Source organism: Plecotus auritus (genome assembly GCF_963455305.1).
Source record: "Plecotus auritus genome assembly, chromosome: 9".
NCBI classification, from domain to species: domain Eukaryota; kingdom Metazoa; phylum Chordata; class Mammalia; order Chiroptera; family Vespertilionidae; genus Plecotus; species Plecotus auritus.
In genome coordinates this window covers 62,948,182-62,963,250 of record NC_137783.1, presented here as the reverse complement: position 1 = coordinate 62,963,250, position 15,069 = coordinate 62,948,182, and the positions used below count along the sequence as shown (strand labels likewise).

At 58.6% G+C, this 15,069-nt stretch overlaps 1 protein-coding gene across 4 annotated transcripts in view; it reads right to left on the bottom strand.

Annotated features, from left to right (window-relative positions):
* Positions 1-15,069, bottom strand: part of GRID1 (glutamate ionotropic receptor delta type subunit 1) — a 661,002-nt gene that overhangs the window by 196,216 nt on the left and 449,717 nt on the right. For all 4 annotated transcript variants that reach the window (XM_080640032.1, XM_080640034.1, XM_080640033.1 and 1 more), the window contains 2 exons: positions 10,009-10,179; positions 670-831 (listed from right to left, as the gene is read on the bottom strand). In XM_080640032.1, the coding sequence (XP_080496158.1) occupies positions 670-831; positions 10,009-10,179 (333 nt within the window). The remainder of the gene's footprint in view (positions 1-669; positions 832-10,008; positions 10,180-15,069) is intronic.

Below are 15,069 nucleotides of genomic sequence, written 5' to 3'. Positions count from 1 at the left end.
CCCCTGTCAAGCCCCACGGGGGCAAGAGAGGGGGTAGCCTCAGGTCCCTGCTGATTGCTCATTAAGGATCCTTATGGGAAACTGGCCTCAGCTGTGGGTGCAGCCATCTTTGTGACGGAGTGATGGTCAATTAGCATATTTCCTCTTTATTAGATAGGACTAGTACACTGCAATAGAAATTATATAAAGGTGGTCTCTCTCAAAATATCTTCTTTTACTGCATGCACCCCCTCTTCACATGACAATGTGAGATGCTACAATGCCTCTGTGATGAGATGAAGCAGGCACTCAGAATGATGTGCAACCTACAATGTATAAATGACTTATTTCTGGAACTTTCCATGTAATACTTTCCAACCTTTGTTGGCCACAGGTAGGTGAAACTGCTGAAAGTGAAGCTGTGGAGAAGGAGACTACTGTCTTTGTGTCCCAGGGGAAATTACTTCGCCTCTCCAGTCTCCTTATATGAAAACAGAGACAGTAACAATAACACACAGCATGAACTCGCTCACTCCTCCCTCAAATGCTGGGACCAGAAGCGTGGCAAGGAGAGGCCTGGGCAGGGCCTCCACGCAAGAACTCCATGTCAGGCCCCCCTGGAGGAGGCAGGTGGGGATGGAGGAGGGCCTGGGGTGGGCCTCGGCCCGGAAGAGTGTCCGTCTCACACACCTTTTTGATCGTGTCCAGCATGGACCTCCCTCCATTCCATGGCTTGGTGGACTTGCGGATGCAGTTGAGGCTGGCCATGCTGTGCCACTTCCGGTCCTCCAGCTTCCTGTGGAAGGCGTTGGCCAGCATCAGCACACTGTCATACAGGTAGAGGTTGGAGATCTGCGAAGACAAGGCAGGGAACCTTTGCCACATGCACTTCCCAAGAGAGGGGGAGCCAGTGGAGGCTGGGGCGGCCAGGGTGCTGATGCTGCAAGTGGGACACAGTCTCTGAGCAGCGATCCTCTGGCTCCCAGGTGCACCCTCAAAACCCAGGTGGGGCTGGGTAGATTGGGACTAGCCCACCACAGGAACCAGAGCTGGGGGTGGATCCTAACATCAACTGGAGAACCGAGGGATCAGTGCCATTCGGTCTCGCATGCAAGCTCTGCGAGACGGGCATGGGGCACCTGCTCAGGTGACAGCAGCGGGTGCGGGAGGGGCGGCGTAGCAGCTCAGTCTAGATGGATTCGGAGGGTGAGAGGCGAGGCATTTACCAGGAGGGGCAGCATTATCAAAGGCATGGCTGTGCAGAGGAGTAGGACCAGGTGGGGAAGGGTTCTGCCAAGATTTCTGATGAAGGACCAAGGAGCCAGAGTAGATACACAGACTAGGGGTGTGACAATAAACTTCGTTCACAAAACAGGCAGCGGCTGCATTCGGCCTGTGGCCACAGCTGGCCGAGTGGTAGGGAGGCCTGAGGACAGCTCCAGGTGTCTGCCACTCCGGGCAGTGTAGGGAGGAGCCCCAGGGGGAGGCAGGGATGGGCCTGCTGAGCCCATCGGCCACGCTGAGGAATAAGAACATAGGTGACTTCAGGAGAAGGACTCCATTGGAGGATCCACGCCCAGGAAGCACTCTCAAGCCTTGGAAAGACCTCTGGCCCTGGGCCAGGGGGATGGCGGCCTGAGCGACCTGCGTTGTGCTGATGGACATGCCAGACCCAGGGGCATCACTGCCAGTAGGGGGATGCCTGGGGACTTGTGACTCTGAGAAGGTCCCCTCTGCTGAGAGGTCCCTAGTACAGCTGGTCCTGGAGGAGACAGCAGTGGCAGAGCCCTAGGGAGCGGGGGGGGGGGGGGGGGGGGGGCGGGCAGAGGAGCAGCACCAGGAGCTGAACCACAGCAGGCTCCAGGCTGGGCCAGGCCTACCGATCACTCTCCTCCCACCGCGACTGAGCCCTGATCCGCGTGAGCGAAAACCAGCGGCCGCCTCCACTGCGGGGCGGAGCACAGCCCTGCTCTCAGGTGTCGCCCCTCATGCCACCCTGCTCCTCCCACGGGTGTGTGGCGGAGCAGGAAGAGAAGACAGGAAGAGTGTGGGAGGAGGCGGCCTCCCAGACAGGTGTGTAGCGGTCATGGCAGCTACTGCACAGACAGCCATCAGCCAACGTGGCCAGAGGGCGACTGCACACGGAGAGCAGGCGGCGCTGAAGATCCAGGACAAACCGCCAGGTAGCACGGGAGGCTCTGTCGCCTCACAGGGCCTGGAAAGACCAGCGGACCCCGGGCTTTGGGAGGAGCCCCTGCTGCCTCCTAGCCTCCCCCATCACGCCCCAGAATTCCCCTTGCACCCCAACACCTCCCTGCCTTGTTCTCAGCCTGCATACACTGGTGACCCCCAAAACAGTGGCACAGCCATGTGGGCCACTGAGGCTGTGCTCCTGGCACCTCTCCATGCTGTTGGGGTGAGAAGCAGATGGAGGATGGACAGGAAGTTGCCCCATGGGGCAGGAGGGGCCATGGGGCAGGAGGGGCCTGTGGGGCAGGAGGGGCCCGTGGGGCAGGAGGGGGCCATGGGGCAGGAGGGGGCCATGGGGCAGGAGGGGCCATGGGGCAGAAGGGGGCCATGGGGCAGGAGGGAGCCATGGGGCAGGAGGGGGCCATGGGGCAGGAGGGGGCCATGGGGCAGGAGGGAGCCATGGGGCAGGAGGGGGCCATGGGGCAGGAGGGGGCCATGGGGCAGGAGGGGGTCATGGGGCAGGAGGGGGCCGTGGGCAGGAGGGGGCGTGGGTCAGGAGGGGGCCATGGGGCAGGAGGGAGCCATGGGGCAGGAGGGGGCCATGGGGCAGGAGGGGGTCATGAGGCAGGAGGGGGCCGTGGGCAGGAGGGGGCGTGGGTCAGGAGGGGGTCATGGGGCAGGAGGGGCCCGTGGTGCAGGAGGGGGCCGTGGGGCAGAAGGGGGTTGTGGGGCAGAAGGGGGTCGTGGGGCAGAAGGGGGCCGTGGCAGGAGGGGGCCGTGGCAGGAGGGGGCCGTGGGCAAGAGGGGGTGTGGGGCAGGAGGGGGCCGTGGGCAGGAGGAGGCGTGGGGCAGGAGGGGGCCGTGGGGCAGGAGGGGGTCATGGGGCAGAAGGGGGCCGAGGGCAGGAGGGGACGTGGGGCAGAAGGGGCCCGTGGAGCAAGAGGGGCCATGGGGCAGGAGGGCCCGTGGGGCAGGAGGGGCAATGGGCAGAATGGGCCCGTGGGCAGGAGGGGGCCGTGGGGCAGAAGGGGGCCATGGGCAGGAGGCGGCGTGGGGCAGGAGGGCCCATGGGCAGGAGGGGCCCGTGAGTAGGAGGGGACCAGGGTAACCGACCACTGCTGATTTGACAAGAGCCTCAGGCCAAGGGGAAGCAGGCATGTGGGCACCTGGGACCTGTTCGGGGCCTGCAGCACACAGGAGCCTGCCTGCCAGCAGAGATGTGCCCGCCCCCGGGCCCACCCTCTGCGCTACAGGAACCAGGACCAAGCCTTGCACCCCTGCCAGCCCGGGCAGCCTCCTGGGAGAGAAGGCGCAGCTGCGCTCAGGGGCCTCCCACTGCGGCCTTACTGCTAGCGGCGCCTGCCCTGGGAGCACAGAGCCAGGAGGAGAGGGAGCATAAGAGGCTGTAAGCCACTCAGAGGTGGCTTGGTTTTATTTTACTTTTTTCTGAAAGGATAACTCAAAGCTGAGAGTCCTTGATGATAGGAGGGTTTCTCTACTGAAGACATTCACAGTCTCCCAGCCACCCACTCACAGCCGACGCTCTTCAACCAGGGCTCTGGACTCACGTCCACACTCGTCCACCACACACACACACACTCTCACACGCTCACACACACATACACACACACACACATACTCTCACACACACACTCACACACACACACTCACACACACTCTCTCACACACACAGAGACTCTCACACTCACACACACACACACATACACACACATACACACACACTCAGACACACACACTCATACACACTCACACACACACATACACTCACACACACATACCCACACTCACATTCACACACTCACATTCACACACACACATACATACACACATACACTCACACATACATACCCACACTCACATTCACACACTCTCACACACACACACACACACATGCACACACACATACACACACATACACTCACACACACATAATACGCACACATGCACGCACACATACACACACACTCACACACACATAATACGCACACACACACATACACTCACACACACCTACACACACTCACACACATTCACACACACATACATACAAACAAAAATACACACTCACACACATATACACACACACTCCCACACACATACACACACACTCACACACACACACAGGGCAGCACCCGCTGGGACTCCCTCTTTCTCTCCACATTCGATTCACAATGAGCTGGGGCACTTATCAAACGTGAGAGTGCAGAGAGGCCTGTGACTCAGAAAGCTCTCGGGCCTCCCACCGCCTCCGCTGGGGACAGGCCTCCCACTGCCCACACCACACTCCACGCTCCGTGACGGACTGCCCTGCCCACCACTCCGCCATCCCTCACCAACGAGCTTCCTAAGTCCCAGGTCCTCTTCACTGTTCTAGACGCATCTCTCCACACATTCACTGTCTCAGAACCCAGCACCAACCTAGGCACACGGCTGGTGCTTAATGCGTGTTTGATGGCTGGATGCCTGGTGGGTGGAGGGAAGGATGAGTAGCTGAATGAGTGTGGGTGGGCAAGTGGGCGTGTGTGGGGAGGAGATAGGGAGTTGAGGAGTTGGGGAGTTGGGGAGATGGACGGACGGATGGATGGATGGATGGGAGATCTCCTGATAAGAATGCACACGTGAATGTGGTTCACAAAAAAGAGAAAATAAAGATCTATTGCCTCCACCTATGGCTCGGAGGGATCCGCCTTTGTTCAAACAAAAGTTTGCTTCTCATTTACAGCTACTCAGAGTGCCTTCCTGACCCCATGGGCTGCTGCATCCCTGATCACTGCACCCCTTCCTGCAACCTGCGGCCTCCACGTCTCCCGCCTCGGGTGGACACTGACCATGTGCTGGCCTGAGCCCCTCCCTGCTCCCCCACCTAAGTGTCCTCACGGAGGCCACCCTTGACCCACTGGGTTCACTGGTGGGGAGGCCCAGGACGGAGTGCCACCCTGGGGGCCTGCTGTCCAGAGAAGGGACCTCTGGGGGACACTCAAGAGCAGGCCGCAGAAAGGCGGCTTCTGGCTGGGCTCCCTCCAGGCGAGCCTTTCCCAGGTGGGTGGGCAGAGACCAGAGTCCGGGCTGGCATGGCGGGCCCCTGCGCCAGCAGCAGTCTGCAAAGCAGAGGTCTCCCCTGCAGCTGCAGGACACCCCTCACTGTTGGTCTTGAGGGGCTAACAGCCCAGCTGGAGCTGTAGGCAACAGGGCGGGGCGTTGCCTGAAGGAGTCCTGCCTCCCCTCCATCTAGGGAAGGCACAGCTCAGGGCCTATTCGCACAGGACGGACAAGCAGAGCACATGCCCTCACTACCTAACCCTCCGCCCAGGCGCTGGCTGTTAGGACACTGCAGCACAAAGCCACAGGTGAGAGTAGACAGAGCAAAGGAGAGGCTACGGTGTGTCAGACAAGACGCGGATGCAAAGCAAAGGGCCTGGAACTCGGTCAGAGAAGCCAGAGGGAGCCAAGTCAGAGGCAGGCAGAGCCAGAACCAGGAGAGGGGCCGGACGCATCCCAGGGCCTGGGCCTCACTCCCGGTGGGCAGAGCTGGGAGGGCCCAGCTGCGCCCCTGACCCAGGGGATGCCTGTGAAGCCCCTCTTCCCCATGGGGCGAGGCTCTCACTGGGCTGTGGGAGCCGCTGTGCCTGGTGAGATGAGCACAGGGTTTGGCTTCATCACCACCTGGCAGCTTCATCCCCGCCGCGCCCAAGCTGTATGCAGTGTGTGGACACAGCATGTGCTCAGTGCACACTGTGCGAGCCACTGAGTCCCACCCACCCTCGCTGAGGGCTGAACAGGCAAGACCAAACACGGGATCAGGGCCTGGAAGAGCCCGCAGGCTGTGCGGGAAGCTCCCTGCCCCCCCGCCCCCGGGACGGGCAGTGGGGCTGACCCCGGGAGATGCCTGCACAGGCAGCTTGTACCGCAGAGGATCCCGCTGGGAGGACAAGCTGACGCCCAGATGTCACAGCTTGAGAAATCCCTCCCCAGGCCTGGCCTCTCTGCCAAAGAGATGCCAGCCCAGCTGTCCAGAGAGAGGAGGTGCAGGCTGAAGGAGAGGCAGATGGTGGCAGAGGCCATGGGACTCTGCTCCTGGCTGAGTCCAAGGGGCAGGTGTGTGGGTGGGGAGGGTTTCTTCTTCCCAATGCACACGTGCCACCTGCAGCCAGAGGGCAATCAGGTGCCCGAGGAGGCCGCCTGTGCACTGCGCCTGGCAGAGGCCCGCCTGCGCTGCCCTCTCCGGCCGCTCACTGATCCGGCTGGGTCTTTAGGGTGGAGAAAAGCAGGGACGGTGACCAAGGCCCAGGGCCGCTCCGGGGGCTCAGAGCTGAGAGGGAAGGGTCTGCCATGGCTGCCACGCGCCGCAGCCTGAAGCCCGGAGAGCACAGAGAGCCCTGGGATACAGACCCGCGAGCAGCAAGTGAGAAAGGCTTCACTAGGCCGAGCAGGGGAGAGTGAGTCCTGCTATGGAGCCCCTCAACAATCTCAAAATGCACAAAAAAGAGTAATTCCAGCCCAAGAAATCACACATAGGGCTGCAACCTAATGCAAGGCCCAGCTCCGCAGCCCCGGCCAGCGCGGCATCGGCATCGGCCTGTCCTCCTCCAGAAACAGATGGGCTGTAAGGGGGGGCTATGGGACAACATGCCTCTGCTGCCCTGCAGCCCATGCTGCCAGGTACTGCAGGTCTAAACTGGTGCCATAAGCTCCCTCTGCAGGCGGCTGTCACGGAGCCTCGGGCAGGGGCGGGGTTGGGAGCTGGTCACTGGGGACTAGCCTGGCCCGCGCCTGCTCGGCAAGGAAAGGGGATGGAACCGCGCCCAGAGCCCGCCCGCACTGCAGCCCCCAGTATTTTCCTTCCAGAAACATCCTCTCCAATAAGCAGGAACCCAGCTGAAGTGTGATGGTCCTGCTGGGCTTCACAGCACAGCGCAGGACCACAGCCCCGCCAGAGGAGGCGGGAGGCCGAGGGACAGGACCTGTAAAAGGCACCTGTTCTCCCAGGGCCTCCCGAAAACTCCTGCCCAGAAGGGTCACCTCAGAGCAGCCAGCCGTCTGGGGCGGAGCCGGGAGAGTCCCTTCCATAGGCCTCCTTACCCCCATCAGCACCCACCACGCTCACAATCCGGGGCCTGGTGTTACTACTCTTGAGTTGGTTCTGAACATGTTGTGTCCTGGGTGAGTCTCGCAGCCGGAGGCAAGCAGAGGTCACTCTGCCTCCTCTGTCCTCAGGAAAGAAGCGCGCCAGCTGCAGAGGGAGGGAACCTGGAGGGATGGCGTGTGCTGGGAGGAGCCTGCAGCTGTCCCGGCTGCGGGGCGGGATGCATAAACAAACCCACAAGGACGGGCAACAAGGCAGAGATTCTTGTAATAATGTTTTACGCATAGGGGCTCGGAGACCGCTTACCTTGTGTTCGACCTACATTCTTCACAGACCCGCACACCGTCCTAATGGAGGCCTCTAGGGAGCAGGGTCTCAGACGAAGAACCCAGGGGCTCAGCGCGGCTCTCCCACGAAGGGCAGCTCTCACTGCTGCATGTGAGGCTGCGCAGTGGGTGGTAGGGCACTGGGTGTGCACAGTGGGTGTGCACAGTTGTGCACAGTGTGTGCGCACAGTGGGAGTGCACAGTTGTGCACAGTGGGTGCGCACAGTGGGAGGCACGTGATGCCTGCAAGGGGCAGCCCAGGTGAGAACTGCCCTCCCACCTGTGTGAGCTCTTGAAGCGCGTGCTCAGGAGGAGAGGGCACTGTATCGGGCAAACCCCGAGGCAGGCCAGCCTCTCCACACACGCCGGCCCTCCACGGTGACACCGCTAGCTCAGTCTCACGCTAAACACTTTCCCTATGTCCTCGCACTGACTTTTCATTATGGCCCTGAGAGGCAGGTGCACTCTCACCCGCCGGCAGAGGAAGAAAGAGGAAGAACTGAAGCACAGAAGGACGAATGGAGCACAAGGAAGAAACAGCTAGTACCGGCGTCCTGGAGCCTGACCCGAGCAATCTGGCTCCCGTGCCATGTGGTGGGGCCTCTGAGTGTTGCTCCTGTCTGCTCTGTGGGGGCCGGGTCTCGGCAGGACAGCGGGAGGTGGGAGGCCCGGTCCCAGATCTGACACTGCACTGGCCTCACCTCTGAGCGACCTTGCCCTGCTTGGTGTGGTCATTTCGGTGCAGCCTCCACAGGACTCTGCATCAGCCTGCCTGGCAGCCGCGCCCACCTCCACCTGCACCTGCACCTGCACCTGCTAACCCCCGAGATGAGTCAGGGAGGCTACAGCACTGCCCCGGCCCCACCCCTGCAGGCATGTTTGCGCCCTGGGAAGGCCCCTCCTCTGCTCCTCAGCAGAAGTGCAGTGTGAGGAAGAAAGAATGTGTGAGGAAGCAGGAAGTGGATGGACGGGGCCCAGGGAGGCGGGGACAAGGCTGGCTTGTGTTTGGAGAGGATGAAGCTCTGCAAGTAGAGAGCCTAGGAGATCCTCCCCAGGTCTGGCTCCATGAGCGAGGGAATCCCCCCTCCTACCCACCCTGGGAGTGTGGGATGGACGGGCTCACACCCCTGAGCCACATCCCCCACTCCTCTCCCTCCCACCTGGAGAGTAGGCATGAGCACTGCAGGGCCCTGCTTGGCCCTCGCCCTTCCCCACTCCCCAGAACAGAGGAGAGCAGAGCCGACCAGCGGCGTCCAGAACAGACGCTCTTGCCCCGAGCACCTGCCTCTCCCTGGACCCTGTGCCCAGGGCTCCGAGGCCGTGGTCCTGCAGGGGCCGTGGGTCCGTCTCCTGGCCAAACCTTTCACCATCTTAGAAAGGCCCAGACATTCTGATGGTCCAGGAGCAGGGACCAGGGAGAATGGGAATTGCTCCAGGGAAAAATCGGTGTCTGCTGTGTTTCCGTGAGAACAATTTCTAGTGTTTACCATCAGTCGGGGCATGTTTTCCCCACCCCCAACCCCCGCCAAATACAAGATTACAAAATGGATTCAGTGCTTTGGCAAATGACACGTGCCCAGCCCACTCCAGAGACTCTAACCATCCCCCCACGCGCATCTCCTGACAGGTGTGCCACCTGCCCTGCAGTGGGGCTGATGCTCACTGGCAGCCACACCGTCCCTCCTGACCCCGACTTCCACCCTCATGCCTGGCTGGGTAAAGAGGTGACTAGTCCTAAATGCTGGATGCAAGCATCTCACACACACACACTTCTGGGTGATTTTCACAAACCCAATGGGAGAAGTGCCCTAATGTTACCCACCAAGTCCTGGATGAAGTTCCCTGGTGCATGACCTTCTTCATGGACAGTGTCCACAGCACTCCCCTGCTGCCCCACACCCACAGGCAACCAGCTGTCCGCTAGGACAAGGCACAGCCCACATCTGCTCTGGCCGCACTCCTGCGGGGGGCCTGAGGGAGGGAGGAACCGGCGGGAGCAGGACAGGCCCCCTGCCCTCAGTGGCCTGGAGGCCCCGCTTCAGCATTCAGCAGAGGAGCTGGCCAGTCCCTATTGCTCCACAAGAGCCATGTCATATTATTGACTTCCCCCAGGGGAGAACCTAACCAGGCTCCGAATGAGGACCCAGGGCTCCTTCCCCAGCCCTGCCAGGTGAACTACCCCAACAAAAGGCACCGCAGAAGCAGAAGCCAAGGAGACGGGAGCTCCTGACCCCTCAGCATGTGGCTGAAATACAAGAGGCACCTGGAGCTCACAGGCCTGGGAGCTGACCCCCGTAGCTGCTGCCCATGCTGCTCAGAGACACTGCCCTGCGCCCGGCCTCCATGTCACCAAACAAACCCGTCATTGGTGCTGGCGGGCAGGCGGCCGGGAGCCGCCCAGGCACTCACCTGCAGCATCTGAAGGTAGCCCTCCTGGGGGTCGCACAGCAGCGAGGAGATGCGGTGGTTGTTCCTCGTGCATTTCTGGTTGTCCTTGGCAGCCGGGAATATCTGTCGGACCACGGTCATCCTGCCCAGGGCACTGTGGACCAGATCCAGAATCTCCGGGTCACTGATTTCCTGGGGAGACAACCAAGCCCATGCTTACCATCCGCTCCAGAACTTCCTCAGCCAAAGGCCTATGGGGAGGCAGCAGCCTGAACAGCTGAGCCAAAGGGATGAAAGGGCGGGCCCAGGTCAGTCACTACTGCTTGTTTACAAACAACACTTGCCAGTCCCCAATGCAAGCAGGTTACTCAGCATCTCCCTGAGGCCAGAAAAAGATGTCTGCAGGCCCTGGCTCCCTGGGATCAGGTGCTCTGAGGCCCTTCCCAGTTTCTGCCGGGAGTCAGCGACCAGATGTAGGCAGGCACAGCTGGCTCCCTCTGACATCACTGACCAAAATGCAACAAATCACCTCTTATCGTTAATAATTAGATTCTTTTTTTAAAGATTTGCATACAAATTTTGAAAATATATCCATTCATTCATTCACAGCATGAAATCTACCCCACATCTCCTCCAGGTCGTTCTGTGCTCAGCAGTGGGGTATCACTGTGAGCGAGACAGGCCTCACCCCATTCAGTGACGCCCAAGGTCATCACAGGATGAACTAAGCTGGGGACACAGTAAGGAAATAGAGAGGCAAGGGAACCCCTTGTCCCGGGTGAGCATGCTGAGCCCTGATGTACTTCATCTCATTCGGTGCTCACCACAGCTCAGATGCTCACCACAGCCCAGGTGCTCACCACAGCCCAGAGGCTCACCACAGCCCAGGTGCTCACCACAGCCCAGAGGCTCACCACAGCCCAGGTGCTCACCACAGCCCAGAGGCTCACAACAGCCCAGGTGCTCACCACAGGCCAGGTGCTCACAACAGCCCAGGTGCTCACCACAGCCCGGGTGCTCACAACAGCCCAGGTGCTCACCACAGCCCAGAGGCTCACAACAGCCCAGGTGCTCACCACAGCCCAGGGGCTCACAACAGCCTGGGGACTCACCATAGCCCAGGTGCTCACCGCAGTCCAGGTGCTCACCACAGCCCAGGTGCTCACAACAGCCCAGGTGCTCACCACAGCCCGGGTGCTCACCACAGCCCAGGTGCTCACCACAGCCCAGAGGCTCACCACAGCCCCAGGATTCTACCCAACAGAGCCAATTATTATCCCATTTACAGTGAGCACCAGGGAGCGCAGAGATAGCAAAGGGAGCCGCCACAGGAGCTCTTCCCAAATAAGGCTTCTGTGAGGAATCAGCTCTGCAGTTGAGACTGAAGGATGAGCTTGTTAAGCAAAGTGCTTGCATGTAGGAAGGGGGGAGGGGCAGTGCCCAGCTGAGTTGGTGGCAGTGATGCTGAAGATGGGGAGACTGCACCATGCCAGCTGCACCTGCTCCTGTGCGTGGGCACCTGCTCCTGTGCGTGGGCACCTGCTCCTGTGAGTCGGCACCTGCTCCTGTGAGCACACCTGCTCCCGTGCGTGGGCACCTGCTCCTGTGAGCGCACCTGCTCCCGTGCGTGGGCACCTGCTTCTGTGAGCGCACCTGCTCCTGTGAGCGCACCTGCTCCTGTGCGTGGGCACCTGCTCCTGTGAGCGCACCTGCTCCCGTGCGTGGGCACCTGCTTCTGTGAGCGCACCTGCTCCTGTGAGCGCACCTGCTCCTGTGCGTGGGCACCTGCTCCTGTGAGCGCACCTGCTCCCGTGCGTGGGCACCTGCTTCTGTGAGCGCACCTGCTCCTGTGCGTGGGCACCTGCTCCCGTGCGTGGGCACCTGCTCCTGTGAGCGCACCTGCTCCCGTGCGTGGGCACCTGCTTCTGTGAGCGCACCTGCTCCTGTGAGCGCACCTGCTCCTGTGCATGGGCACCTGCTCCTGTGAGTGGGCACCTGCTTCTGTGAGTGGGCACCTGCTCCTGTGAGCGCACCTGCTCCCGTGCGTGGGCACCTGCTCCTGTGAGCGCACCTGCTCCTGTGCGTGGGCACCTGCTCCTGTGAGCGCACCTGCTTCCGTGAGTGGGCACCTGCTCCCGTGAGTGGGCACCTGCTCCTGTGAGCGCACCTGCTTCCGTGAGTGGGCACCTGCTCCCGTGAGTGGGCACCTGCTCCCGTGAGTGGGCACCTGCTCCCGTGAGTGGGCACCTGCTCCCGTGAGCGCACATGCTCCCGTGAGTGGGCACCTGCTCCCATGAGTGGGCACCTGCCAGGTGAGCGGCAGTGCTGTGAGACACTACAGGCTCTCAGGACCTGGGTGGGGCAGACAGGCAGAAAGGAGGGTGGCAGGAGGCAGCCTGGAGCAGTGTCCTGGACGGGCATGGGATGGGGGTCAGAGCCAGCGGAGACGCCCACCCTTACGATGATGAGGAGCCCTGGAAGGCTTTAGACACAAATAAGCCACCATCAGGTCTACATTTTTAAGAGCCTTGGCTGTAAGGAGGGAGAGATCCACAGGCAGAAAGTGCTCATGGGCGGACACCAGGGACTACAGACAGGAAGCCCATGTGGCCGGGGTCTCGGCAGTGGGAGCTCAGGCCGAGGAAGCCCCGGCTGCAAGCCAGGCCCTGAGCTGTGCAGAGCCACCAGCCAGTCTTCACGCTGCCGTCAGCCTTCAGGCTTACAGACAGTGAGACGGCAGACGTGGGGCTCAGGCATCAGGAATCAGTGACGGTTGTTTCTGTCGCTTGAAGGAGAGGTTTAAGGGTAAGATGGTAAACAGTGTATTTCAGGGACTGTCTCAGGGCCTGACAGGAGTGCCAAGACTGCCCAGCTGAAGCCCAGGCCGGGGCTGGGAGATAGTAAGAAATTAAGAGTTGCAGCCTTTTGGAATGATCAACGGTTCCCAGTATGCTGAGCTATAATAATCTCAAAAGAGCTGAAGTGCTATTACATATTGCATCTGGGCTTAAATCACTGAACTGTGTATTTCAGACAAAAGTCTGCTTTAAGGGAAGATGATCTTGTTGGATGAGGACCAACTGACAATGAAAGGTAGGGGCATAGCAATGTGTTCCGGTCCCAGGGCCAGGAGGCAAGAGGGTCTGGGCCAACGGGTTCAAGAACCAGCACTGACAACAGGATGGATGGCATAGGATAGTGGGGGACCAGGATGGTGGGGGACTAGGATAGGATAGTGGGGGACCCGGATAGTGGGGGACCAGGATGGTGGAGGACCAGGATAGTGGGGGACCAGGATAGTGGGGGACTATGATGGTGGGGGACCAGGATGGTGCGGGACTAGGATAGTGGGGGACCAGGATAGTGGGGGACCAGGATAGTGGGGCGAGGGGCAGCACCTTCTAACAGTAGGAGGACTGCGAACCTGAGCGGTGAGTGGAGACAGAATATAGAGGACCTGGGGAGATATTTTTTTTTTTTGTCTAGAAAGGACAGGAGGCCATGGAGAACATAATTTGAATTATGCATAAGGGCTCAATCAGACCTGAACACCTTGGAGAGGAAATGGATATGTCGCATACTTTCCTTTCTCACTTCTTTTTTTAATTTATTTATTTTTGTTAAATTTATTGGGGTGACTTTGGTTAATAGGATCATATAGGTTTCAAGTGTGCATTTCTATGATACAAGATCTGTATATTTATTACAGTGTTTACCACCCAAAATCAAATTTTCTTCTGTCACCATGTATTTGGCCCCCTCTCCCCTCACCCCTTCCCTCTGGTAACCACCATACTGTTGTCTGTGTCTCTGAGTCTCAGTTTGATGTCCCACATATCAGTGAAATCATGTAGTTCTGCGCTTTGACTGGCATATTTCACTTAGCATAATGTTCTCAAGGTGCATCCATGGTGCTGCACATGGCAGTACTTCATGTGTCTCATGGCTGAGTTGTGTTCCATGGTGTGTACGGACAACATCTTCACCCAGGCCTCTATCGCAGGGCACGTTGGTTGTCTTCAAGCCTTGGCCACCGTGAATAAAGCTGCAGTGAACATAGGGATGCATATCTTTGAGGAAAATGTTTCTAGTTTTTTGGGTGCTTAGAAAAGGGGTTGCTAGGTCATATGGTAACTCTATTTTTCTTTTAAACCACCAGTTTCCCATAGTGGCTGTACCAGTTTGCATTCCCACCAGCAGTGAATGAGGGTTCCCTTTTCTCCACAACCTCTCCAACACTCACTTGTCTCATTGATAATGGCCATTCTAGCAGGTGTAAGGTGGTGTCTCGTTGTAGTTTGGATTTGCATTTCCCTAACTGCTAGCGAGGTTGAGCATCTTTTCACATCTTTTGGGCATTGGTACATCTTCTTGGGAGAGGTGTCTGTTCAGGTCCTCTGTCCACTTTTTTATTGGATGTTGTTTGTTTTGTGTTAAGTTGTATGAGTGGAATCTTTAGGGTTTTCTATACCCAGAATCATGTCATCTGCAAAGAGTGACAGTTTTAGTTCTTCATTCCTGATTTGGATGCCTTTTATTTCCTTCGCTTGGCTGATTGCTCTGACTAGGACTTCCAGAACTGTGTTGAGTAGGAGTGGCAAGACGGGACATCTGTCTCTCTTGTTCCTGATCTTAGAGGAAAAGCTTTCAGTTTTTCACTATTGAGTATATTGGCTGAGGGTTTATCATATACTAGAGGCCCGATGCATGAAATTTGTGCAAGGGGTCCAGCCCATGCAGCCCCGGCTTCGTTCAGAAGGACATCTGGAAGGACGTCCGGAAGATCGTTCGGCTGTCCAGTCTAATTAGCATATTATGCTTTTATTATTATAAATGGCCTTCATTATGTTGAGATACTTTCCTTCTGTACCCTTTTATTGAGTGTTTTAATCATAAATGGATGTTGTATGTTATCAAAAATTTTTTGCATCTATTGATAAGGTCATATAATTTTTAACCTTCCTTTTGTTAATGTAATGTGGTGTATTACATTAACTGATTTGCATTTGTTGAACCATCCTTATGCCCCTGAATGAACCCCACTTGATCGTGATGCATTATTTTTTGGATATACTGTTGTAT